Below are 27,113 nucleotides of genomic sequence, written 5' to 3'. Positions count from 1 at the left end.
ATATTACATCTTATATTTTTTTTAAAAAAAAGTGACAAATGAAAAGAATTATATGGAAAACTTTTAAAAACCCTACGCAGAAAAGTTAGAGAAGAGACGATAACATTATTTTATGTCAAGGACTACATACATGATAAATACTTTAAAAAAATGAATTTTAAAAAATTTATAGTTCACCTTACATTGAGAAGGAGAGAGAGTACAAGTGAGTGGCATGAGATTAAAAATATAAAGAAAATTTAATCAAAGCTAACATAATCAAGATTATGTTACTTTAATGTTGTAGTTTGAATTTTGCCACCAACAAATAACATAATTATTATTTCTGCTTTTTTTTTCTTCAATTTATCAATTTTTTTACAGAGTTATCAATAAATTAAAGACAAGAAAAATAAAATATAAAAAAAGCAACCATCGTGTCATTAATAATAAAATTATACAATACATTTAGAAAAATAAAATAAAAAACATTTTTTCACACTCAATACAAAAATTAATTAAAAATATTCAAATTTAGACAGATTTAAAACCATAAATATTTTATATTTACATGGAGACTTCATAGAACACAATAGCTTATTACTTACATCACCACTAGCCAAACTTTTTGTTCAAGTTAAAAAGTTCATATAAAAAATTAAGATTATTTTCTTAGTAAAATTGGTCTTTCGACAAGAGAAAGTTCAGATTACGAAACATTCTTCATACCATATAGTAATAAACCACGGATAGTATTGAAGAATTACAGTAAAAAATGTAGCTTAAACTTGCATTCCTTGCACACCACTCTCAAAAAGATACCTTCAAAAGAAGCATTTTTACAACACCCATTAAAAGGGAGACAATATTTGACAGTATCTTGTATAGCAGCTGAACATATACAAACCAGGGGAGCCATATGAATGGGGCTATTCTAAAGATAACTGACAGATGAATTCCACAAGCTGATTAGCCTTTATCACCACACCATTTTTCTGGGTAAAAATTACATCTTTGACTGAACTGATAGTAACATCAGTGATAGCATCAGCGACAGATATGTTAATGTATTCATTCAGGTTGTGCACTGTTCCATCTGCATGGATCATCATACTTTAAAAATAAGCAACTGAGAAATAGATTCTTTATATTAAGTGTATAACTGTGGCTCGAGCTATTAATAACAGAGTATTCTTTAACAAAAATAACTAATGAATAGCTGTGTGATCCAATATTGAAAGTTCTTCCCCAGTTTGCACTGCTAGACTTTTCTTGTTAATAGAAAAATCTTGTATGTTAATCACTTCATTGAACAACTGACGTGACTTGGTGAAATTCACATTAACATGACCCAGCTAAGATATGTTTGGTCTGATAAAATATTTCCAACTTTTTTTTTCACTTATTAATGTCAAAGTCAAACTAGTCCAATTTACTATACAAACTTCTCAGTCATTACCTTCTGCAACTATAGGCTCATGTGAAGGAGGTTCTTCAATCCACTTTCCACCAGAATCTTTCATATGTCTTCTATCAGATGCAAAACTACGAAGAAATAGTGGAGCATGCACAACTCGGAATAATCTGAGATATCATAAGAAACAATTTCATATACTTCACTTTGATTAGCAACTATACATCAATATCGATGATCAATACATTATTTTATCGATAAAATTGAAGAGCACACCTAAAGAAAGCAGGTTTATACATAAAGTTACTTACAGGTGATATGTTGCGATATCATGAACAAACAAATTTTGACATGATGTGAAATGTTTTTGACATCCTTAGAAAATCTTTTTAAACAAGATTTGTGTTAGAATAGTCTATAATATATTCTGAGAAAAAAAAATTGTTGTATCGATCTGTAACCTAGAATCCTAGGGAAATTTTGATCTCTCTGGGGTCTCACTCTAACATATATGTTGGACCTGCCTACTCGCTTTATGGGTCTCAACAGTTACTTTGGAAAAACTAAATGTTAAAAATGATTTATCTTAATATACTTCTGCCGAACTTTGGTTTTTTTGCCTAGGTTTTCATTATTACTTGGAAAAAGATGGTAGTGAAATATCATCAGTGGAAGTGGAGGAACCTTATATATTGGAGACCCTCCGAATATTCAAAACATGTAAATTCTTTGGGAAGAAGGCTTAAAATCATCTTTGCAAATGACAATCAGAGACTTAATGCTTCTACCCATAAATTGGCATCTCTTAAACACAGATCATGATATGAAATCTTTCATTTTTGAAGGTCTGATAGGATATAAGGTGATAGGATATAATGGGTAATGTGTGCAGAATAAAAAAAAATAGATTAGGAATTAGTTGTGAGTTGATTAATTGGTTGGGGGCCTTTATAAGAAGGCAGAGAGGTCTTGTGTCAGGGGACTTTTGGATAATCTTGTAGATTGAGCTTTGACTCTTTGTGAAGGGGAACCCTTGGAGGAGAGAGTGGTCTCCTATTCTTTGTGATACAGTCTATACAATAAAGAATATTACTTTTTTGTCTCTTTTCAATTCTGGGTTTCTATCAAGGTCAATCTGTTATTGAAGAGTTAAAGATGTTCTTAGAAACTAACTCACGGGAAGAAATTAAGGAAAAGTTAGACAAGTTATATATGGTCATGATTCTTTGTGCCATGAATGCAAATTTTGATCATATTTGGGATCAAATCTTAACTGGTCAAGAAGCACCATAAATGGAAAGCCTAACAACACAACTCTGTTCCAACCCTTAAAGGCAGAAAATCTTCAAGAATCTACTAAAGCTTTTGCCATGGTATCTGCTTGTGGAAGGATAGGTCATAGCAATAGAGGAGGATGTGCTGGTCGAAGTCATCCTTGATGCTTTTATTGTAAGAGAATGGATCACAATCAATAAAATTCTTAATCTTTGCATGACTTTCCTGATAAGATAACAAATATCTCCAAATCTAAAATGGTTGAACCAAAGATTTCGAACAATATAGTGTTTTGGGCAATTGAGTAGAGATGATTGAAGTGTTTTGGGAATGACTATACAGAAGATGGGGTATCTGCTAACACTAAGAAGTAATGGCAACTAGGTTAACATCTATTGTTATTGATCTTGTTGAATATAATGAAAAACTATATATGGGATTAATCTCCCTTGTGTTGAATATACACATAGGGTCCTTTATTTATAATAAAAGAAATATGGACTAAACCCAAAATACAAATAATAGCAAACTAACTAAAGATAAAAGATAAATATAAAATAAAGATAATATATCTAACACTCCTCCTCAAGCTACTGCATACAAATCGTATGTACTAAGCTTGTTACAAATATAATCAATTCTCGGTCCCCATAAAGACTTAGTGAAAATATCTGCTAATTGATCACTTGAATTGACGAACTCAGTCTTGATATCTCCAGATACAATCTTCTCTCGAATGAAATGACAGTCAATTTCAATGTGTTTGGTCCTCTCATGAAAGACAAGATTAGAACTAATATGAAGAGCAACCTGATTGTCACATATAAGCGTCATCTGAGTGACATCTCCAAATTGTAACTCTTTAAGCAATTGCTTAAGCCAAACAAGCTCACAAGTGACTGAGGTCATAGCTCTATATTCTACTTCTGCACTAGATCTTGCCACAACACTCTTGTTTCTTGTTTTTCCAAGAGATCAAGTTACCACCAATGGAGACACAATATCCGGATGTAGATCTTCTATCAGAAGGAACTCCTGCCCAATCAGCATCAAAATAACAAACCACTCTTGTATGGTTACTAGAATCATATAGCAACCCTTTTCCAGGAGATCCTTTAATGTACTTTAATATACGAATAACTGCATTCCAATGATCTTCACATGGGGAATTAAGGAATTGGCTTACCACACTAACTGCAAAGGAAATATCAAGACGAGTAACTGTAAGATAATTCAATTTTCCAACCAGTCTTCTATATTTCTCGGGATCTGACATAGGCTTCCCCTGTTTTGGTAGAAGTTTAGTATTAGGATCCATGGTGTGAGGAATAAAGAAGATTGGGAGAAAATATCCCTTGTGTGTTTAGCATACACATAGGGTAATTTATTTATATTGTAAGATATGGGCCAATGCCCTTAATACAGAATAGGCTGAGCCCAAATAACAGAAACACACATCTTAACATCTAACACACGGGTGTGTCCATAGGTTTTGAATTCATTAACCCAGTTTCCTCCAAAATATCCTGTGCATATTTCCTTTGAGATATAACAATACCATCGTTGGATTGTGCCACCTCAATACCCAAGAAATATCTAAGTTTGCCAAGATCTTTGATCTGAAAATGGTTGCAACGATGTTGTTTCATCTGAGGGATGTCATGACTATCACTGCCTGTAAGAACAATGTCATCAACATATACTATCAAGTAGACAGATCCAACACTCGAGTGACGGTAAAAGACTGAATGATCTGCCTCACACCGAGTCATACCAAATTGTTGAACATTACTAAATTTTCCAAACCAGGCCCTAGGAGATTGTTTTAGGCCATATAAGGATTTGCAAAGACGACATACCAACTCAGAAGACTCCCCTGAGCAACAAATCCTGGAGGTTGCTCCATATAAATCTCTTCTTACAGATCTTCGTTAATGAATGCATTTTTGACATTCAGTTGATAAAGAGGTCATTATTGAAGAGCCGCCATGGCTATAAATAAACGAACAGATGTCATCTTTGCCACTGGAGAAAAAGTATCACCATAATCCAACCCAAAAATTTGAGTGTAACCTTTGGCCACAAGACGAGCTTTGAGGCGATCAATAGTTCCATCAGGACCACCTTTGATAGCAAAAACCCACCTGCAACCAACAATAGATTTCCCAAACGGTAATGGGACAAGCTCCCAAGTTCCACTACTCTGAAGAGCACTTAGTTCATCTAGCATGACCTAACGCCAACCACGATGGGCTAAGGCATCAGTAACAGATTTTGGGATGGTCACAAAAGAAATAGACGAAAGGCAGGTATAAAAAGATGAAGACAGTCTATGATAACTTAAAGCAAGATAATGTGGAGAGGGATTACGGGTAGAACGTATACCTTTTCGAAGGGAAATTGGAAGGGTAGACTCAGTTGTTGGAGCCAAAGGAGACAAGGTAGTTGGTACTTCAATTGAGTCACTTGGTGGTTGTTGAGAAACACCTGGTGAACTAGGCACAATTGGAGGAGCACAAACAACATGAATATTGATAGTATTAGAAGGAGACATATCAGAAGAAGAATGATCATTAAAATAAAAGGAAGACTCATTGAATGTGACATCTGCAGATATAAAACAACGATCAAGAGAAGGAGAAAAACACTTGTATCCTTTCTTTGATTTAGTAAAGCCTAAAAAAACACATTTGTGTGATCGAGGAGCTAACTTATCAAGACCAAGACCAAAATTATGAACAAAACATGTAGACCCAAAAACTTTTAGAGGTAAGGGGTGAAGGGGTTCATGAGAAAATAAGATAAAATTAGGTATTTTATTTTCTAAAATAGAAGAAGACATGCGATTAATGAATAACATGCAGTAAGAACAAGATCACCCCAAAAATATTGAGGAATGTTACCATGAATTAAAAGAGTATAAGTTGTTTCAATAAGATGTCTATTTTTGCGCTCATCCACCCCATTTTGTTGAGGTGTATAAGCACATGAAGTTTGGGGGAGAATACCATGAGAAGCCATAAATTGTTTAAAAGAATGGGAAAGATATTCACAACCATTATCACTGCGCAAAGTTTGAATAGAAACATCAAACTGAATTTTAATTTCATTATAAAAGGTTTGAAAAAGATACAATAACTCAGAACGATTTTTCATTAAAAACAGCCAAGTGCATCTAGAATAATCATCAATAAAAGTAACGAAATATTGAAAACCTAAATTAGACTGAACACGACTAGGTCCCCAAATGTCAAAATGAACTAAGGCAAAAGGGGACAAAGAACGTTGTGAGACACTACGAGGAAAGGAACTATGAATATGTTTTCCTAATTGACACGACTCACAGACCAAAGTGGACAACTTGGATAAGTTAGGAACAAGTTGTTGCAATTTGGCAAGACTGGGATGACCTAACTGAGCATGAAGAAGAGATGGAGATTCCATAACTGCACCAATATGTGTATAGGGACGAAGATGATAAAGACCATGAGACTCACATCCAGTGCCAATCACCTGTCTCGAACTCCAGTCATGTAAACAAACATAATCTTTGTTAAAAGAAATATCACAATCAAGAGAACGAGTAAGACGACTGACAGATAATAAATTAAAAGGAGACCCAGGGACATAAAGAACATTATCAATGGATAAAAAAGGAAAAAATGTTAACAGTCCCAAAAGCTAAAACTCTAGATCCATCAGCCATTGTAACAAAAGGCAAAGGATTTGGAGAGGACAAAGAGGAAAACAAAGATTTGTTACCAATAATGTGATATGTGGCTCCCGAGTCAAGAACCCAAGAGTTAAGAGAAGAAGATGGACTCAGACCAATAAAAGATGTACCTGTGTGTGCTACAAATGCAGTGAAACTAGAAGGTTGTTGATCCTTATACCATTTGAGAAATTTACTAAAAATAACAGAGTCATCAGTAATATCAGATGAAGGAGGATCCCCAGTAGGTGATTGTGACGAATAAGCAGTTTGAACAATTGCAGCAAATCTAGGAGGGCGACCATGTAATGCATAACACCTGTCAATCGTGTGGCCTACCTTGCCACAATGGTTACACCTGAGACGTCCTTTTCCCGGTTTGTGAAAGTGATTGCGATCACGATGCTGAGATGCCAACGTAGAGGAAACATATGTATCATTGATGGGTTTACTAGGTACACGCAAAAGAGTGGAACAAGTAGAAGTCAAAGTGGGAACAACAGGTGAACCCAAAATCTGATCACGAATATGAGAATACTCATCAGCAAGGCCATGTAATGCTAGTAGCATGAAGAACTTTGACCGTTGCTCTATTTCTTTGGCAAGAGGCAATAATTCATTAAACTCATGAAAAAGAGCATGAATTTTACCCATATAATCAGTCATAGAGTCCTGACGCCGAGGAGCAAGAACATTGAGAAGATCATGACAAACACCATAAAGACGTTGAGTATCTTTGGTGTACAATAATTTGGCATGTTCCCAGATTTCAAAACATGTTTCATAGGAACAAAAAATTTGTTTGAAAGAGGAATGAAGGGTACCCTTGAGAACAATGCATAACTGAGCATCAACTTTCAACCAATGGGTAACTGCAGCAGAATCAATAGTTGTCACGTTCTGAGTAATATGATCAAGATACCCCTTACTCTTAAGCCAAAGTTTAGCGTCTAATGTTCAAGTCGCATAATTAGTATCATCTAACTTATCAATAGATAAGTGCACATTAACATAGCATATATGGACGGGGTAGAAGTCATGAACAAGCAGGAGAGTAAAAAAACCTAGAACTCAAAAGAGGCCCAATCAACACAACCAGGTCGTGATGAGTCCAATGAAGGTAGTCGGCGATGGAGACAACGACACACGTACTGTCACGAATGGCTATATAGTGGAAGAAAACTGTGATCGATGCGTGAAAGCATGTCTGGACTCCGATGGTAGCATCTTGACGACGTTGTGGTTGCTTGGCCGAGACGAGAAAAATTGTTGTCACTGGTTGAAACTAATGCTCTGGGGACAGTGACAGCGGCAACAATGACTCTAACGTCGACGACGACGACTCTAACGGCGATGGTGGTTATAGTGGGCAGGGCCAACGAACAAAGAACCTTATGTTCTAGATACCATGTTGAATATAGTGAAAAACTATATACGGGATTAATCTCTCTTGTGTTGAATATACACATAGGGTCCTTTATTTATAATAGAAGAAATATGGGCTAAGCCCAAAATACAAATAATAACAAATTAACTAAAGATAAAAGATAAAAGATAAAGATAAAAGATAAATATAAAATAAAGATAATATATCTAACAGATCTCAAGGGATTGTGGAGACTACTAGGTCTAACTAGTATATTACAGGAACTTTACTCGAGACTATGGAAAAATTGCCAAACCTTGAACTCTTCTCTTGGAAAAGACAGCTTTAACTGAGGCTTGGAAACGCCAACAGTGTTCAGAGCATGAAAAAATGTTTGACAATCCAGCCATCACTCAAGGCAACTGATTTCTCTAAGACTTCAATCATAGAAACAGATGCACCCGACAGAGGTTTAGAAGTTGTGCTAAAATAAGAACAGAGACCAGTGGCTAAGTTTCACTAATAAGGGGTGATAATGCTAATTCTTACCATTATCTGAGCCTCATTTTCTTGACAAAATCAACTTTTTTTCTAGCTTGAAATTTGTTTAATCCTCTCTTTTATCTTACTTATATAACTAATTGCCTTTTGGGCTACATTGATATAATATCATCACTAATCCCCTTATTTTGTAGCTAATATTGTGCTTGGAAGAACCTCCACCAATGTATAGAGCTGAATCAGCCACATAAGCAAGCGAATATGCACAAAATGAGAGACTACAAGACCCAACGCAGAGCGTCCAAGCTTGGCACTGAGCACCACCCCTTATGAAGACCAAATGCTGATTCTAATGGCCAAGACATTGAGCGCCCAAATCCAGCGTTGAGCGACCATTTCCTGAGAGCATGGCACTGAGCGCCCAGATTCTAATGCTAAGCATTGTCGGTGCTGATGTGGCAGATCTGGTTTATTTAGCTCTGAAACACAAAGGGAAATGGGTCTTTGGTGGTTATAAGGCACAATTTCACTTTAGGAGCTCATGGAGGTTGCGAGGAGCTTGTGGGAACATCTTCTTCTCCTTTATTGGGTCTCTTTCTTCTTCCATCTTCCATGTTTGTAAGCTCCAAGGCTCTCCATGGAAATGGAGAGCCAAACCCATCTTGTTGGGAATAGATGTAGCCTCTGAATTCTGGTGTATTTGTTGAGTGATTTGATTATATATATGATTTTTCCATCAATTGCTAGTTTTTTGTTTCCAATCTTAATGCTTGCATGTAATGGGGACGTTCATGACTTGATCTGTGACTCATGGAGTATGAGGTATCTTGTGAACTAGATTTGAAATAAGAGGCATAATGGGGACATGAATTCTAGGGATGGAACATGACCCATTTGTTGTCTTAGATCTTAGATCTTAATGCAGGTTTTGCTTGTTGATTGACCAAGGGTTTGGCAGTTAATAGGGAAATCTAGGCTCTTCCACCTAAGGGATTAGGGCTGAAGTGTTTTTGTGGGTTGACTTTAGTGTATTGATGGAGGGGAGATGAAATTGTATATGCATGAGTGAATTGGTGAAACCTAACCTTAGCAATGTTAATTCATATAATTTCTGACCATTTTCCGTTCTTGACTGTCTTCAACTACCAAAGTCCACCTTGTATATTTTGTAATTTTATCTTATTTTACATGTTTGTAAATTTATGTTTGGCTCTTTAGTCTAGATGAGTTGTTAATCATACAATTATTTAGTATTAGACGAATCTCTTGAGAAACGATACTTAGTCTTATCATTTTATATTGCTTGAACGATTTAGTACGCTTGCCAATGAGTTTTGTCTTAACAAGGGGCTAATTGAATCCAGTGTTAAGGCTATGGAAAAAAGGGAACTAGTTAATACAATTATGATATTTATTAGCTAGGTAGGGAATTAACGAGTTAAATAAATAGGAAAATGTAAAGGAAAAAGTGGAAGTTAAATCTATTCATTTATAGATTGAGCATTAGCCCTTTGTGAAAGAAACAATATCAATTTCAATTTCTTAAGAGAAACAATGTGGCTAGTGGCCACTATCATGTGACACATAAAAGCCTGGACTTGCATTTCTATCAACTGCAAGTTAGAAACATAAAAAAAAAAACTATAAAGCACAAAAAATACTCATCAGAGCAGAAAAAAATGGCAAATAAAACAGAAAGTGCCTTGCCTGTTATAATCAGAAAAAAGTTGAAAAGATGGTCGTATAGTTTCAGACACGTATAAGGGTAGAGGTGAAGGAAAAGGAAGGGTTGAATCTAAGTCCCATACAAGTGGAGGGATATTTCCTTGTTTTATCTGTAATGCAATCACAACAAAAGCATGACAAATGATCCCTATAATGAGAAATTTAGATATTAAAATAAACTGCTTTCACAACCTAGCTAACTAGCCCCCACAACTAAATGAAAGGAAATACACATTAGGCAATACCTGAATGCAAATTGCATGATAATCCCAAAGAATCACCCCATCAGCTCTTTTGCTAGCCTTTTGATTCCATAGTGGGATCTACAAAAGTTAAGACAAATACTTCAGAAATTGACTGAAAAAGGATTTTAATTTTGTAGAAAGATATACACGAGTAGCTGGAAAACTCTTCAATTAGATATGTAGTGCAGTGGTGAGAAAAGACTTGCATAAAGACTTGAACATGCAATGCAATTAGTAGTCTGTTTGCTTGTCAGCTTTACATAACTAGGAAGGAAGCAAATTAGATGAGAGATAAATAATGGCAATATTAACAAAAACTTGACATATTTTTCCTTCGCATTCAACTTGCACAGTGCAAGAGCCACAGAATTATTCCCTACCCCACCACTATTACTCTGTCCGGTCACTATTTTGCAAGAGTAAGCAAGGTATTAATTATATCTTAGGACAGAAAAAAAAACAATTGAAAAGAAAATAGACAAAAAAAAAATCAATAAAACTTCAAACAAAAGGCAAATACTGGCAATTAAGATTCACAATAACAATTCTTTTCCATGAAACACCTTGAAATAAAAAGTGAACATACAACACCAACACGAGGAAGAAATAAAACATGCCTGTTTCTTTTCATTGGAAATGAATACAACGAAAAGATCAGATCCATCAGCTTTTGCTATTCCATCACTGCACAACTTCTTGCAAAGCAAGTATACATTCTCCTCACTACAAATAAATATCCAGAAAATAATCATGAAAATTCTACAGAATATTACCATATTTAATATTACAAAAATGAACAAAAAATACACAGAAGGAAATCAAACAAACTAGTTAAGAGGATGAAACTAAATAAATTGACAAAAAACATTAATTGTCCCCAAATGTTGATGGACACCAACTCCAAAACTAAAACCCTACACATCATTAAAAAGAATAATATGGACAAATTGGTTTCTGTAAATTCTAACTATAGACTAATTCATCCTATCAACAAAATGTACTATAGAATCATCAGGCATACACGATGAGAACAAAAACAAGAAGCGATTGTGAGGTGCTCACCAGTAAAAAGGGGTGTGCTGGAAATGAAGAACATCCATAGTTGACGTTGCCATCGTTCTCTTCAACACTCACCGGTTACCAACAACCTTTGTGTAGGTTCCAACCTGATGGGATCCAAGATATAGGTTTGCTGCCAACAAAACCCAAAACCCAAACCAGTACATACATTACATGATACGAGGTTTTGAGTAAGAAAAGAATACTATATGCTTTTTTATAATCTTTTACTAATACATCTCTGATTCAATTAAATTTTAAAGGCATGATAAATTTAAATATTTCCAATTCAACTTCTTAAAAGGCTTTATTGTATCTGTTAAAAAAAATTATTTTATAATCAAAATATTTTTTATCTTCATCCACGTATTTTTACTGGTAAGGAAATACGTAGTTGTTACTTTTGATTTTTTTTTCTTTTTTAACTCGTTAATTAATTTGTTCCTCATTTATTTAATCTCGTGTAACTCGCTAAGTAATTACTTCTTCTCGTTTTTATAAATGAGTTAACACAAATTGTATGAGATTTGAGAGTGAAGAAACAAATTTAGAATAGAAAAACAGAAATAATAATTATACCATTACCATCAAATTGTAGATAGTAGTATACTTAAATAAAAATGAAAATCATTTGAAATACTTAATAAAATCATATATTTTTAATACATTTTATGTAATGTCCAAAAGTTAATCTTTTTCAACTTATAAAACAACACATAAGATTAATAAAACAAAAGTAAAGATTTGAACTAACTAAAGAAAATTACTAGCCGATTATGAAGATTTCTCTATAATATCAACTAAAGAAAATTACTAGCCGATTATGAAGATTTCTCTATAATATCACCATTTTTCACTAGAAATGTTTCAAACCTATTATTCATTTGTTTATACCAATAAGGTGATCATCAAAAAAAAAAAATCACACACAAAGATAACCAAAAGAGACAACAAGGTAAGACATACATACAATTGACTTTATACTCAATTTTTCAGATACATGTTTTGACAAAGAGTTTCATTGCAATTGTGCACCCTAGTAACATTTATACTTTGTAGAATCATAAATGCAGGACTTATCACTCTACTACTCACGAGGTTAATCTTTCACACTTAAGACCAAAAGTTTATGATAAAAACGTTTGTCATTCTCTCCCTTATCTCATTCATCTCTATATGAGTTGAATGTATATCAGGATATCTACTTCTTTTAACTCTCATATGTTAAGGCACACACTAAACAACACCACAACCAATTCCTTCTTTGGTCGATTCCATCATTGTTATATCATATGATAAACCAACCATTGTTTTAACATTCACATAATCACACATTTTAAACTCATAATAAGGAATATATGCAAATTTAGTTAAAATTATGATATTTTCACTTAGTTACAAAAGATCCAATCGCTCAATTAATAGGGATTGATAACATACTCGCCCAACCACCAAATCTACTCGCTTAGTGAATAGGGTCTGACAACACACTTGTTCAGCCACTATAATTACTCGATCAACGAGAATACCACTAGAATTTATAAATTGACACTAGTACAAAAATCGTGTACAACGTCGAATATTTTGGGCTTTTAACAGCGAATTCGCTAATGACGTCATATCAGAAGACATTAAATTTACGTCGAATTTAAAAATTCGACGTTGACGTCGAATTTTGTTAATATACAACTTTAACTTAACGTCGAATTTTGTGAATATTCGACGTTAATCAATTTTTTTTTTTTTTTAATTATTTGTAATCCTTTTTTACAACTCTACGAGACCTGAAAAGCAAAAAAAATTACAAATGAACATGTAGTGTAGTATCACCAGCAAACAATAATAACCAACAACAAACAAGTTCAATCAAACAACAACAAACAAGTTCAACTAAACAACAACAACAAACAAGATCAACAAAAAAAAAGCAACAAACAAGTTCAACAAATAAGTTCTTCAAAACGAAAACGAAAACTAATCTTCAAAAGGTGAGTTCGTCGGAATAAAGTTTCCTCACAGTGAGAGAGAAAGCAAAATGCGCCTATGAAGGACAAGAGCACAAAAATAATCGGTTAAAAGAAACAAAAATCATACATAAAGTAATTAATTAACATGAATTTATATCAAATGAAAGAAAGATGACATGTGATGCTTGTCAAACTTCATTCGAGAAAAGTTTGAGAAGAGAAGAGGGTATCGCGCGCTAAGATAAAGTGAATGAATTTTCAATTTTCCGCTCAAATTTTTATTGAATTCACTAACCTTTTGACGTCGAATTTAAAAGTCATTCGACAACTTATATCCTTTTACGTCGAATTACAATTCTAAACGACGTTTAATAATTGTATTTATTTACAAAAATGTCACCGCTCATTTTTAACGTTGGTTATTCAGTGGTTCAACGTTGAACGCGTGACGTTATACATTGGTTTTGTACTAGTGTGAAATTCTTTAAAAAGTCGCCCAAGGAGTATACTTTTGCTCAATAACTATCAAGTTAATGAACTCTCTAACTTTGTCTTTGCCTATCGAGTATATGTTCGTCCAACGAATTCGAATAATAGAATTCTACATATTTATGCATTTTCAATCCTACAAAATGAGTCTAACACCAACCACAAATGTCAAATCATTCATACAATTTAATAACTTAATTCACATGAAATGCATTTTAAATTATCATTTTCTATGTCTTTATACTTTAACTAAAAATTCTTTAAATTATATATTATTTAAAACTTAATTGTTTCTATATGTTTTTGTTAAGTATTTATCTAAATGTGATAAAGTGGCACATGAAATAAAAGAGAAATATATGTGAAAAATTGCTAGAAAGAAAGTAATTTGTTTGAAGTGAGGGTAGGATAAAAAAAGATTTAATTAAATATTTATGATATATTGAATATTCAAAAGTTTATATTTTTCAATAAAAATTCGTTGTCTAATATTTTATTAAGTAGATAATTAGATCATATAATTCTTATAATTGATTAATGAAGATTAATATTAATTTTCTTTTGATTTATTTGTACTAGCATAAATATATTGTGTATGTGTAATATTCTAACCTTAATTTCATTGAGATATATTCTTATAATAAATTACTATATTTGAAGTATTAAAACTCCTTCTTAGAAGGTATCTACAATGACAGAAGGAGAATAAGAGTTCGTTTTTAAAACCTCGTTTTTATTCCACTAATAACGCTAATGTACCGTGATTAGCAATCATAACGTTGCATAACTTGTGAAAAGTGACGTATATAAAAAGAAGGAAAGGTCGGACATTTTTTATTTATTTAAAATTGGAACTCAAATAATAAATTATTATATTATAAGATCTTAAAATATAATAAAATCAATATATCATAAAATATTATTTTTAAATATCTTGAAGATATTTCATCATAAATTGAAAGTATGTTCATGTAGTTATAATGTTTTTAAGATAAAAAATATATAAATCTCAAATAATAATTTAAAAATTAAATATATATATATATATATATATATATATATATATTGTTTCAGTAGGGATGTGGAGGCCGAGATACAAACCTAACAAAACTGAACTGCTTCTTCTTACGTTGTCTGTCACGATGCTTCCTTCCTCTCTTTACGTTCTGTTCCTTGGGAAAAGGTGGACTGGGTACCTGCAAAGGCACTCCGACGCTCAAGTCAGAAAAAGGGGTCACCTGAATCTTTTGGTTCAAAGTGATCAAGCAGAATAGTAATTTCTCGCTCTTAATTTCTCTAAGGGGAAAAACGTACCTTTTTTCCTGGTATGCATTGTATATTTAAAATAGTGTAGTAAACCGTTTACCTGAAAATCCGGTCAGTTACTGAAGTTGACTGTTTAGAAGTTGTAACTGCCAGATCATGTGCTGATACTGAGTCAATTACTTCCGTGATTCACGGCGCTGGTTAGCCAATATACACAACTGCTTATCTGTAACCACTAGATCACGATATCGCGTTCTGTATGTCGATCACCCTGTGTGTCGACATAAGTGGACGACTTGTCGCACGAATGCTTCATGTCGCGACATCACTTGTTTGATTGTCGAGCACCAAGTGGTCAACAATACCATGTGGTCGTATGTCATTACGAGCATGAGAAGGTCCTGCCTTGGTTTAACTGTCGCCAGGTCGCTCGCCAGGTTGCTCGGGTTATTGGTCGGCCGTTGGAGGATTAGGTATCCTATGGTGTGTGTATATATATATATATATTAGTGGAAAACTTAGACAATTATATCTGATGAGTAAATTAGACATTTATAATTTGGAAAAATGGAGGGAGTTAAAAAAAAACCCTTTTAAAGAATAAGATTTTCAAATAAAAATTGAGATTAAGCTTGTAAAAAATTACATATTCCAGATTGACTTATTCAGACAGTACTTTATATCTTACTTTTTTTTTTCTTTTATGTTCTAAAAATGGTTTCTTTCATTTTATAAGAATGGTTGTTTTCAGTTTTAGTCCCTACAAAAATTGTAGCCAAGTCAGCTTGTTTCAATTTTCGTCCTTCAAAAATATTTTTGGTCTCGAATTGAAAATTAGTTTTCTATTATGTCACAATTGTGAATTACTTATTTGTTCAATGAAAAATTAGATCAACAGATAAAGTTTTTTAAAATATTTAGATATGTAAACTATATGGTATTGATCTGTATGTGAGAAACTAGGAATTAGTCTACTCGTGTTTCATGATAGTAAAAGTCATATTTAAATCCCTTTTTCATTCTTTAAATGGTTAATAGAAAATATTATAAAAAATAAGGGCGTATTATAGAGGTAATGGATCGCATATCAAAACCTCATGAATCATTTTTTTTCCATCTTGATATTTTTGTTCTGCACTTCTATAAATATAAAAACTATTTTTGCATCAAAACCTTATTATTTTTTATTATCACAAAAATAATACACATGTATTTTCACTAATAATAATAATAATAATAATGTTATTATTTTTTTATCATAAAAAAGTGAACATATGTAACATATGTGTTTTTATTAGTGGAAGATAAAAATTTATATTATTGATAAATTTATAAATTGATTAAATTATTTCTGTGATAAAAATGATTACTATTATTATTATTATTATTTTATTGTTAATTATATTAGTATTATTATTTAAATTAAATATTAACTTTCTCTAATTTTCTTTGTATGCTAGCACATAAACTTAATATTTGTAAAACCCACTCACTTTTGCCTTTGCTGAGTTTTCTTCACTAGAAACGAATACAGGAGGAGAGTGAGAAATGTCTTTGTTATTAAATCCTTTAACAGTATCATCCAGTTATGAATATTAAAAATTTACAGTAAATAGCGTTTTTTTTTCAGAAAGGAGAAAAGAAATTCCTCAAGAAAAAAGTGTCTTTTAACAAAAAGCGACACCCAAATTGGTGGAGTTTAACCTTAAATTTTGAGTCTAATATTGATTAAAAATAATTAAGATGAGCAATATAGAAACAGATTCATAAACATAATCTCTTAAGATTTTAGGTTGAAATTTATACTAACAATGCCACAATTCATTAAGATAGTTTCTTTTTGTATCTTCCTTGAAAATACCTATGAGTAGAGATATACATGCATACTAAGTACGTATCTAATAATATTCTTCTTTTGACATGAAAAAACACGTTATTTTGGTCACGCATTTTCAATAAAAATCTGCTTTCTGTAATAATTTCAGATGACGTGACATTGATTTAGTTTACTATTACCTGGTAGTATTGGAGGAGTTTTTTTTTTTCGTTTGTTTATATTTTCTTTATTTATTAAAATATAATATTTTATTAATAAAAGTAAGAGTCAAATGGAAGTAAGAGAAAAGTTGGGTGCCTTAGACAGGAAGTGCATGTTGCCAAAGAGATCTTCCAAAGCATGTGGTTTGAAGTCTTCACTGACTTGTTCAAAGTCCTCACTGATGGCATCATTCAATACCATCATCACTTACCAGTCACTGACTATTCTGGTTCTGTTTTTTTTCTATGTTTTTCCCTCAGCACAATGCATTGAACTCCATTCTCATGTCTCTCAATCCCTTCGTGCAACATCCCGATCAGGTCACAAACTGCAAAATAACAACACAAAGAAGACATGAAGAATCAAGAACCGTTTCAAACCTTCCTTTTCCTCTCCACCCTTTTGCTGCTTTTTATCTCCTCTGCAAAGGGAAAGTGCCCACCATCATTTCTTTGTGGGAACCTGGGCACTATGTTTTTCCCTTACACTGACACCAAACACCCTCATTGTGGCTTGCTGGTTATGCATGGCTGCGATGACCGTGACCCAGATGCGATTAAAACGGTTAAGAACAAAGGAGAATGGTTTTTCATCACACGTGATCCAAACACAAACAACCTTGTCTTCAGAGATGATCAACTTCGTACCTTTTTGCTGACACGAACATGTGGGGTGTTCTGCAAAAACTACACCAGTTTGGACACCCCTTCTCTTTTCCTTTCACTTCATTTTAAGACTGCTACTTTCTTCATATGCAACCGCACCCTCAACATCAATCCTCCTTCTTCAGTATTTTATAAATCTACAATATGCCCGGATGAGGACATCTTCTATGGCACATCTAATGTTGATGAGTCCTTCAGTTACTATTCCGAAGAGCTTCATGGTTCTTATTTTGAACAGTGTTCATGGCAGCATTAGCTCTGTGCAAATTCCTCCCAAATCTTTCCTTTATTCATCTTCGGTTCCACAATCCCAATCAAGTGATTCTTCATAGTTATTGATCTACAGACCCAGCAAGATGCAATCAGTTCAACAAACTACAGCTGCAGCTTGCAGCTGCTATGAGTTTTCTGTTGCGCATTGATTGTGATGCACTCATAATTTTTAATTTTTGATTTAGCAACTCTTGATGCAGAGGTTATCATATGACACCATTAAGTGCTCATAACACTAATATATAATTGACTCAGTTGCTAAACTAGTGTATTTTTAGAGACTAGATACTAAAAAAATTTTTGTGAAATATATTCCAAGCACAAGTTTTATCTATCTTTATGTGTATTATATCTATCTTATTACGTTGACTCTATTGATATGTAATGAATGTAAGAGGAAGGATCTCACTAGTGAAGCTCAGAAGGTTGGTAGAATCTTGATCAAGAAGGTGTTTGAAGCAAAGGAACCATGGGAGAAAAGAACATCAATGGCAGAAGCAAAAGAAACACATGGTTAGGTTTGAAACATTCAACCAATTGTAATGGAAAAACAATAACAAGTAAAGAAATGAAAGGAAGAATGGATTGAGATTAGAAAAGGGAGAAGAATACGCCACCTTTAATCCAATAATCAAAAGATAAGTGCATGAAAATTTACCATTTGATAAAGTTTCTCAAGATAAGAACCAAAACAGGAGAAAAAAACTCTTTTAACTCTCAAAATTTCTCAAAGTAGAACTTCATTCCATCTTTAATTAGTGTTTACAATTGAGAGAGACACCTATTTATAATGGAGGAGCTTGACCTAGGGGAGAAGAAGGCACACGGATTTGGAATTAACTTTGTTAATCAAATGTTAACTTCACTAAACATGATTAACACAACTAAAGCCCTTGAAATTAGGGAATGCATATGGATAGTTCCTAAAAATTACTACGTGCGAAATCAATGATAACTTGGACAAGTCAGCCTATGTGGTGCCTATGAGGAGTCCTAGTGGACACGAGAAGACTTTTGAAAGTTTGAAGGGTCAAGAAACTACTTATGAATGACATGTGGGTAGTTTACATGTTCAAAAAATACACTTCTAACATTTTAGAATTTGTCCAATGTTTTCTCAAGTGTTAGCAGTCAAGTTCTAACTTCTTTCAAGTTTCTCTAATTCTTAAGAAGTTACTCATATGCAATTCGGGTAATCTTTTCTTTCAAAGCTTTGAGTCTTCCTCTTTTCAGCCTCATTTGGAATCTCTATTTTATTTCTTCTGCATTATTCTTATTTATCATGCTTCTTGATTGTATTCCTTTGAACTCTTCTTCTGTTTCTTCAACAAGTTGTTCTTCATCCTTATTTACATCACTCATGCAACTTTCAAATAAATAAATACTAGAAGGATAAAGTTTGTTTTTTTATTATAAATTTTAAGAAATTTACTTTTATTTACATTCATATGTAAAAGTAAGTGTAATTAGTGATTACAAATGATTAAGCCTAATAAGATAGGGAGTGTACTCATTAGTGGACAAAAAAGTATGGAAAAATTGAAGTTAACCAAAGTCTATCACGACTAAAATCACGACAAGACGGTGAATAAAAAAGGAAAATAGTTTTAAAAAAGATTTAAAATTATTACCATAGTTTATTTTTTTGAAAAACTATAAAATGCTATAAAGATAAAGCATGATCTACAAAATTTTTGAATCCGAAACTCAATCGCATAGAGAAGGTATTAGTTGTCTACGACAATGGTATTTTTAACTAAACATGTAAAATGGATGTGGTTTTCAAAATTGTTTATTTTTTCCAAAAAAAATTATACGAGAAACCATTTTTTTTTTGGGATCCGACTAAGATGTAACTCGCTGCCACATATTTTCATTCAAAATGAAAAATTAGTTTTCCATATAGTTCTGAAAAAAAAAGTTATGTGAGTGTTGATTTTTAATTTTAAAATCTTTTCTTTTTTAATTTTTTGAATTATTTGAAAATAAGTGTACAAATACCAAAAAAATAATATTTTTTATTTTAAATTTTTATATTCTTAATATTTTTACTAGTTTTATAAATTAGAGCATGTGTGAAATAGTAAAAATGTGAGGTTACTAACACACGTGGTGCTGTGAGATGTGTGCAGTGAAAGTAAGAGTGAAGCCGAGTAATAAAGCCCAATTCAAAAATAAAGACAGAGGACTGCGGGTTAACAGAGCGTGGGGTGCACGGAGTAAATAAAAATAGGCCCAACATGATAAACAAACAAATAAGTAGAGGAGTAAAGAAAATAAAACTAGGGGTGCAGGAAGCTGAAACCAGTCCAGGTCCATCCACATCTTCTTCATATCCATTGAAGCTCCAGTGGCTTCGTTTCCCTCGACCACCGCCGGCGCCACCATAGAGCTCCCAACCGGAGTCATCGTAGGTGTGAGCGGAGCCACTCTCACAATGTCAGTTGAATCTTCCTTCTCCATAGAGTTGATTTTCCCTGTTCTCTCTTCTTTTGTTTCCCTTGTTCTGAAATGTGGTACTGTGTTGTGTGTTTCTCTCTGTTTTTGTTGTGCGTGCAGAGAAAATTTGGGGAAGAATAAGATGGTAGTCGAATGGAGGTGATATTGGGGAGAATTGGTGCCTCTGGTGCGTGAACCCTCTGTCTCAAATGAAGCGATGAAGATGGACGATGGTGATGATTGGAGAAATCTGGAGATGGAATAAGTGGAGAAAGATGAAGGTTCTCCGTGTGCCCTGTGAGGGAGTGAGATGGAGAGAGTGGAAAAAACGTGATCGATGATGATGAAGATGGTGAAGATTGTGAGTTGTAAAAGATGGAAATGATGGTGTGTTGGTTCGTGCCTCCTACTCAATGCTAAAACCGTTTTTTGAATTTCATTTAATAGAAATAAATTTCTTTCATTGAATACCACGTCTCAAACTGTAAATGGAGAAGGTTCGTGCCTCCTTCTTAATTATTTTTTAAATTTAAAATTAAATTTTGAAAACTCTCAAGTAACCTTATTTTATTTACCATTTTTTCAAAATCCCATTTTAGACTAGCTTCAATTTTTTATCACAATTAGGCCATTTAAGATATACAATTTGCCTTTCAGACATACTTACATGTCATTTGGTTTAAAATTTTGGTACAGGTTAAATAACCATTTACTTTCCTTATAAAACAACTTTTGAATATATTCTTGAATGAGAAATTGATTTTTAGAGATTTTCTAAAGTAATTTGAAAGTGTGTGATTTTTCTTGTATAAGTCTTATCTTGAATCAATTGATTGAATGAAAATTTCATCAATACTTATCTTGAAGCTAGTGGTGGTGTGACATCTTCTTATATAAGGTTTTCTATCCTTTTTTTTTTCTGTAGTTTCTTCTCTATGTCAACTTAAATTTACTTTTTTTTTTTCTTTCTATGATTTTGTTTTATGTTTTTTACTATGTGCAATTTTATCTTTTCTTCTTAGAAACAAAAGTTCACACTCGAATAATCTTACAAATTCAAATCGTGCTTAGTAACAAATTTCATAAAAGATTTGGAAAGAAGTCCATTTTATTTGTACATATGGTTAGGTGACAAACTTAACATAAGCTATTTAAAGGGACAAAGAGAGAAAATAATGTCAAACTCCATAAAGAAAAAATTGCATGTAGAGGTGATATCTTCTCTAATGGTAAGAGGTTTTATGTACATCCTCTATTAAGTATGTTGGACAGTTTGCCGTGATATGTTTTGCCATACATATCATTATGCATCCATTCAAGGAGGAATATGAAACAACTCCATGAAACAACTCCTTAGAATATCCAAAAGCATCTCATATAAAAAATGAGGGGAACTTATATTTTTTCTTTCTCTCACCCAAGCCTAACCATCTTAAAATCAGGATGTTTACACATATGAGAAGACCCTATCATAATCACACACGTTAAGGTAACAATGGCTTTAAATGATCACTCATACTCATGTAAAAATTCTTGATAGAAACACATAAAATACTCGCAAATCCATCTACTCCAAAACTACTTACTTGGATGTAAACACAATGTAAAAGACAAATTAATGGTTGCTCATAAAAAGAAACATAGATAAAAACATGATCTCATTAAAATGATTACAAAAGTTCAACCTTTCTAAAAAATAGTTGTAAAATTTCTAAAAAAGACGGGTTTGGAAAAAGAGATTTGGAGTCGCCACCATAGTTTATTCTGAAAAAGTATGGAAAAACCATAAAATGATAAGGTCTGGTCTACGAAAACCGGATTCTGGGTTCGGGAGTCAGTTACGTGTAGGGAAGGTATTAGCACCCTACAACGCTTGCCCGAAGGCAGTACCCTTAATTAAATACGCGAATGTGATGTGGTTTTCAAAATGTTTAATTATCCCCAAGAAAAACACTCTAAAGAAACAAAATATATTCTTTTATCCTTACTCCTACATATTCTCATTCAAAATGAGAAATCAGGGTTACGTAGTTCTTTAAAACTATTTGAGAAGTTTGTTTGGAAATTGTTTGAAGATAGAAAGAAAGGTATTGAGCACTAGGACGATGCGAACGATCAAACGAACACTCATACCATTATTTAATTTTTTAAGATTGAAGATATTAAGTATTAGGCTGATGCGGACGATCGCACGAGCACTCATATCATTATTTAATTTTTTAAGACTTGAGAGCATTGAGTGTTAGGCTAATGCAAACGATCGCACGGGCACTCATACCATTATATAATTTTTTGTTGACCACTAAGCGCACCAATCTTTGTCATTTGCAAAGAAATATTATCATTACGGGTAGCACTTATCATCAAAACCCGAAATGTCTCCCATGAATCCGGTAAAGAGTTTAATAGGAATAGTCCCAATAGATCATTATCAAATTTTATACCTAATCCTACTAATTGATCATAACGTCCTTGAAATTCACTCAAGTGATTTGAAATAGGAGTTCCTTCCTTGTACTTCAACTCTACAAAATTTTTCAGCAAGTACAATTTATTAGTCATTGACTTAGAAGCATACAAGGACTCAAGCTTATCACATAGGCTTCTCACATGTGTCTCATTAGCAACAAAATTATAAACATTATCATCAAAAAACTGCCTGATAAATCCACATACCTGTTGATGGTCAAAATGTCATTCTTCATCTGACTTGGATTCCGGTTTATTGGAAGCAAAAACAAGAAGATGCAAAAATTTTCACAAATAGCAAGTCCTTCATCTTGCCCTTCCATAGGTCATAATTTTCTCCATTCAAAGAAATCATTATAGTATGTGCCTCCATCATTCACACAAGTTGAACAATCTCTTAACCAAAGAGCGTTGATGCCACTTTGACGCGAAAAATGACCGAAAAATTATAACAACTTAACAAAGAGTAATAACACACAAAAATTCAATATCCATTATTGTGAGAATCTACAAGGAGCACAAAAACAAATAGAGCAAAAACAAATAGAGCAAAAACATAATTCAAAGCACAAAGAGACACCAATGATTTTTAACGTGAAAAACCCCTCAAAGTAAGGGTAAAAACCATGAATTGTTCAGACCAAAGAAAAATTCACTATGATCAATAATAAGGTATAAAAGAGTATCTAATAAAAACACCAAATGGTGTTTTCAAATAACCAAACTAACTAAGCACAAATGCTTACAAATGAGAACAAAGCAGATGAAAATTCTCCAAGATAAAGTTGTTGATGTGAAGCTATTTTCTCCCAAACTAGACCTCCAATTGACGATTTGAATGATCAGAATAAAGAACTATAAGTTTGAAACCCATTGTCCAAAAATCATCCAAATCCAATAGTGAACGACTTTAATAATGACGAAAACACCAATGTAGAGTTTGTGTTATGCGGGAAAAACTTTCTTCTTCCTTTCTTTTTCTTGGCTTTTCTTTCTTTTCAAATAACTCTTATGTTATCTACTAATATGACTCCTCTCCACTTAAATAAAATGAGACATGATGATCCACATTATTTGAACATATGCTCCATGAGTCTAATAACCTAACATAGTTTTAGATTAAAGATAAATTTACAATTTACCTTACTCAATTTTATTATTTAAGATAAAAAACCCTTGTATACACATTTACTCAATATTAAATTATTCTTTATATTAGTTTAGTGCATTTGTTTATTAACCTGAAGATTGAATAATTTTTTTGAACACAAACCTCTTCTGAGTATTCAATCCTCAAAATATTCACAAAATTAAAAAAAAACTAACTTGTTCACATTAAAAAAAACAAAACAAAACTCTATCTTCTGGTAAAAATATAAATATTATATGCAATAATAAGTCCAAATTAAAAAATATAAAATTGTAATTAAAAAATATAAAATTGTAAGTTGTTGAAATTTTAAAAAATGTTATTAGTTAAACCAAATATAATTTGCTTAATGATAATATAACACATAAAAGTTACCAATTGTATTTTTCAATATATAAAATAATGAGTTCCTTACTAGGCTTTTCTTAATTTTAAACTTTCGGTGCCTTATGCTACTCTTTCAATTTGATGACTAATTGAACACATTTGACAGGATGTGGTTTGGTTCAGTGCTATTAACAATTGTTCAGAATTTAATACATTGACCATATAACTAAGCAGTCTTTAGTCAATCAAATACGCTTTAATTGACATATAAATTTGATTATCTTGAAAAAAATAGGCACACTGTCTTTGATTCATTTTTAATTTTTCGTGGTGCCCACTCCTACCTTTTTTTTCTTCATTGTTATTTTCGTCGACCTCTTTTCTTGAATAAAAAAATTATGGTCAAGTCCTAAATACAACTAAGTTTATATTCAGAGACACACCTCATAGTTTCTTTCAAAACTTACGTGTCTTGTTTATCAACCAAATGTTGAAGCTGTCGTTTTCTATCACTAATTGATTAAAATCTATACAAATAGGAGTCAAAAGCTTCTTTGGCAATACATAGCACATTATATATTTATTACATATATTATAAGAAGTTCTACAACAATTTGCAATCTGTTTTCTAATATTTTTATAAAAAGAAAATAAAAAATATATTTTTTTCGGTCAAAGTAACATAATTAAGATAAAACACAAGCCGCTACCATAATAGAACTAAGTCCTTGTAAGTAGATATCTCAATCCTTGTAAATTAATTTCTATAAAATGTTTTGTTAACATCTGAGATTTTTTTTTTTAAATAAACTTTGAGTTTACAATTCGTTTTTAAATATGATTCCTCGTAAAATTATATTTTATTTAAATATGTTTGACATTTAAATGAAATGTGCGGTTTTTAAAAAGATTGATTACGACATTATTATTACAAAATATTATTATATTTTGATCATAAATATTATAATCTTTTCATTAATTCTAATCCATAGAAGTTAAGAACAATATTCCAATTGATACGTCTCTTGATTGTTGTTAAAATGACTATTATTCCTTTGTTATTGTGTATCCATAAAATGAGATTTTTTCGCACAAAGTGGATAAAATTTGTCAATGTCACTTAAAAAAATCTTAATAGACTTTGAGAAAAATATAAACCACAATCAACTTAAAAAACTACTAATATTAATATTTTAAATTATTAATAATTATTTAATATTTGAATAATTTTTTATGTTTGATGATAATTAAAATATTTTATCTAAGAATAAAATTACATATCATTATACATTTTTAGGTGTAACCGTTTATTTAAAACAATTTTTTTGTCTCCTACTCCAATGTTGTCTTTTCTTTTTTTAGATCATATGGGAACCAAAGTGATAAAAATGATGAGACTACTTGATCTCTTTTTATAGAAAGGACTATGATATGTTAACTACTATGTATTGATCTGTATATTTGAAACGGACCAATCATAAATTATCATACAGGCTGTTGTAAATAAGTTGTCAAAAAAGTTGTTAAAAAATTATTTTCCTTATAGAAAACTTAAGGGATGTGTGACATCCTCACGATCATAAAATCTTCCACCATTCAATGACAAAAGGCATACGACATTTCACAATCTGTGTCAGTGTTGACGTCACGATCTGCAAGATATTGACACAGTTCACTAGGCAACTCACATGCCCATCTTCAACAATAATATTTTGAAGGGCAAGCTTATAAGAAGAAAGGAGGTTCACGATTACACTTTTAAGGGTTAAATATGTTTTTAGTTCCTAAACTATTGGCCGGTTTTCGTCCCTCTTTCAAAGTAAGGTACAATTTGGTCCTCATTCTTCTCGAAACGTTCGTTTTAGTCCTCGGAAACTAAACACTGTTTAAAAATTTGGTTCTCATTTAGCAACAAATGAGAACTAAAACCAAAATTCCGAGGACTAAAACGAACGTTTCGAGAAGAATGAGGACCAAATTGTACCTTACTTTGAAAGAGGGACGAAAACCAGAAACGGCCAATAGTTTAGGGACTAAAAACATATTTAACCCTATTTTTAAATATAAGGCGAGTATATGTAAATCCTTTTTGCTTGTAGTCTTTACTCAAGCTTAAGACTTGAAGGACCTATGTACTCTATGTATTAAATGGAACATATTGATCGAAATAATATGACCGATCATCCAAATATAGATGAGACTGATAAATCATTATTAGAATCAACTAGTCATCTAATTAATATAAACACGTCAGCAATAAGGTTTAAATGAAATTTAGTTGTGATTAAGCCCACTTTAATAAAAAATTCATAAAGAAAACTATAAATACAATTAAAATGTATGATTATTAGAGTTTTTATTACACATTTATTATATCATTAATTATTTACCTGATTGAATCCTTTTGTATGAAAACACTTATAGTATGTAACTTTGATAGACTAAAAACCATTAACAAAAAAAGACAACAATAAAATGAAAGACCAGAAAATTATTTTAAACGAACTTTCCTTCCTAAAGAAAGATACACCAATAAACAATCTATTACATAAAATAATAATCACATTGAAAAAAAGGTAAACATTATACACAAGAGTCCCAATCGCATAAGGTTGGACCATTTCGCCTTTCAGAATTCCCAGTGTCTATTTGCGAATTGGATATGCTTTATAAGTCACAAACATACTAAACCTCTGATGTAACTTCTCACTGCAAAAACCACGAAATTGCATTCAGTTTCCTCTGCTCTTTATT

The 27,113-nt window shown here is 32.3% G+C and overlaps 1 protein-coding gene and 1 pseudogene across 2 annotated transcripts; both read right to left on the bottom strand.

The window, feature by feature from the left end:
- Positions 1-755: 755 nt before the first annotated feature.
- LOC148194094 (protein N-terminal glutamine amidohydrolase-like) lies at positions 756-11,482 on the bottom strand. 2 transcript variants are annotated; one of them, XM_088097032.1, is made up of 6 exons: positions 11,280-11,471; positions 10,835-10,940; positions 10,218-10,295; positions 9,955-10,082; positions 1,439-1,563; positions 756-1,075 (listed from the first exon to the last, which is right to left on the bottom strand). In XM_088097032.1, the coding sequence occupies exons 1-6, from the start codon at positions 11,330-11,332 to the stop codon at positions 909-911; spliced, it is 657 nt and encodes a 218-aa protein (XP_087953158.1). In that variant the 5' UTR covers positions 11,333-11,471; the 3' UTR covers positions 756-908. The 2 variants fall into 2 exon arrangements, with proteins under 2 accessions (XP_087953158.1, XP_087953159.1); XM_088097033.1 differs by lacking the exon at positions 756-1,075 and adding an exon at positions 5,054-5,163 and having other exon boundaries at positions 11,280-11,482.
- LOC148194095 (secreted RxLR effector protein 161 pseudogene) lies at positions 1,570-5,041 on the bottom strand (annotated as a pseudogene).
- Positions 11,483-27,113: the final 15,631 nt, after the last annotated feature.

Source organism: Vigna umbellata, chromosome 8 (assembly GCF_029865625.1).
Source record: "Vigna umbellata cultivar VRB3 chromosome 8, Vumbellata_1.0, whole genome shotgun sequence".
Classification (NCBI taxonomy): domain Eukaryota; kingdom Viridiplantae; phylum Streptophyta; class Magnoliopsida; order Fabales; family Fabaceae; genus Vigna; species Vigna umbellata.
Note: the sequence above shows the minus strand (reverse complement) of the source record. Positions and strands in the feature narration are given on the sequence as shown.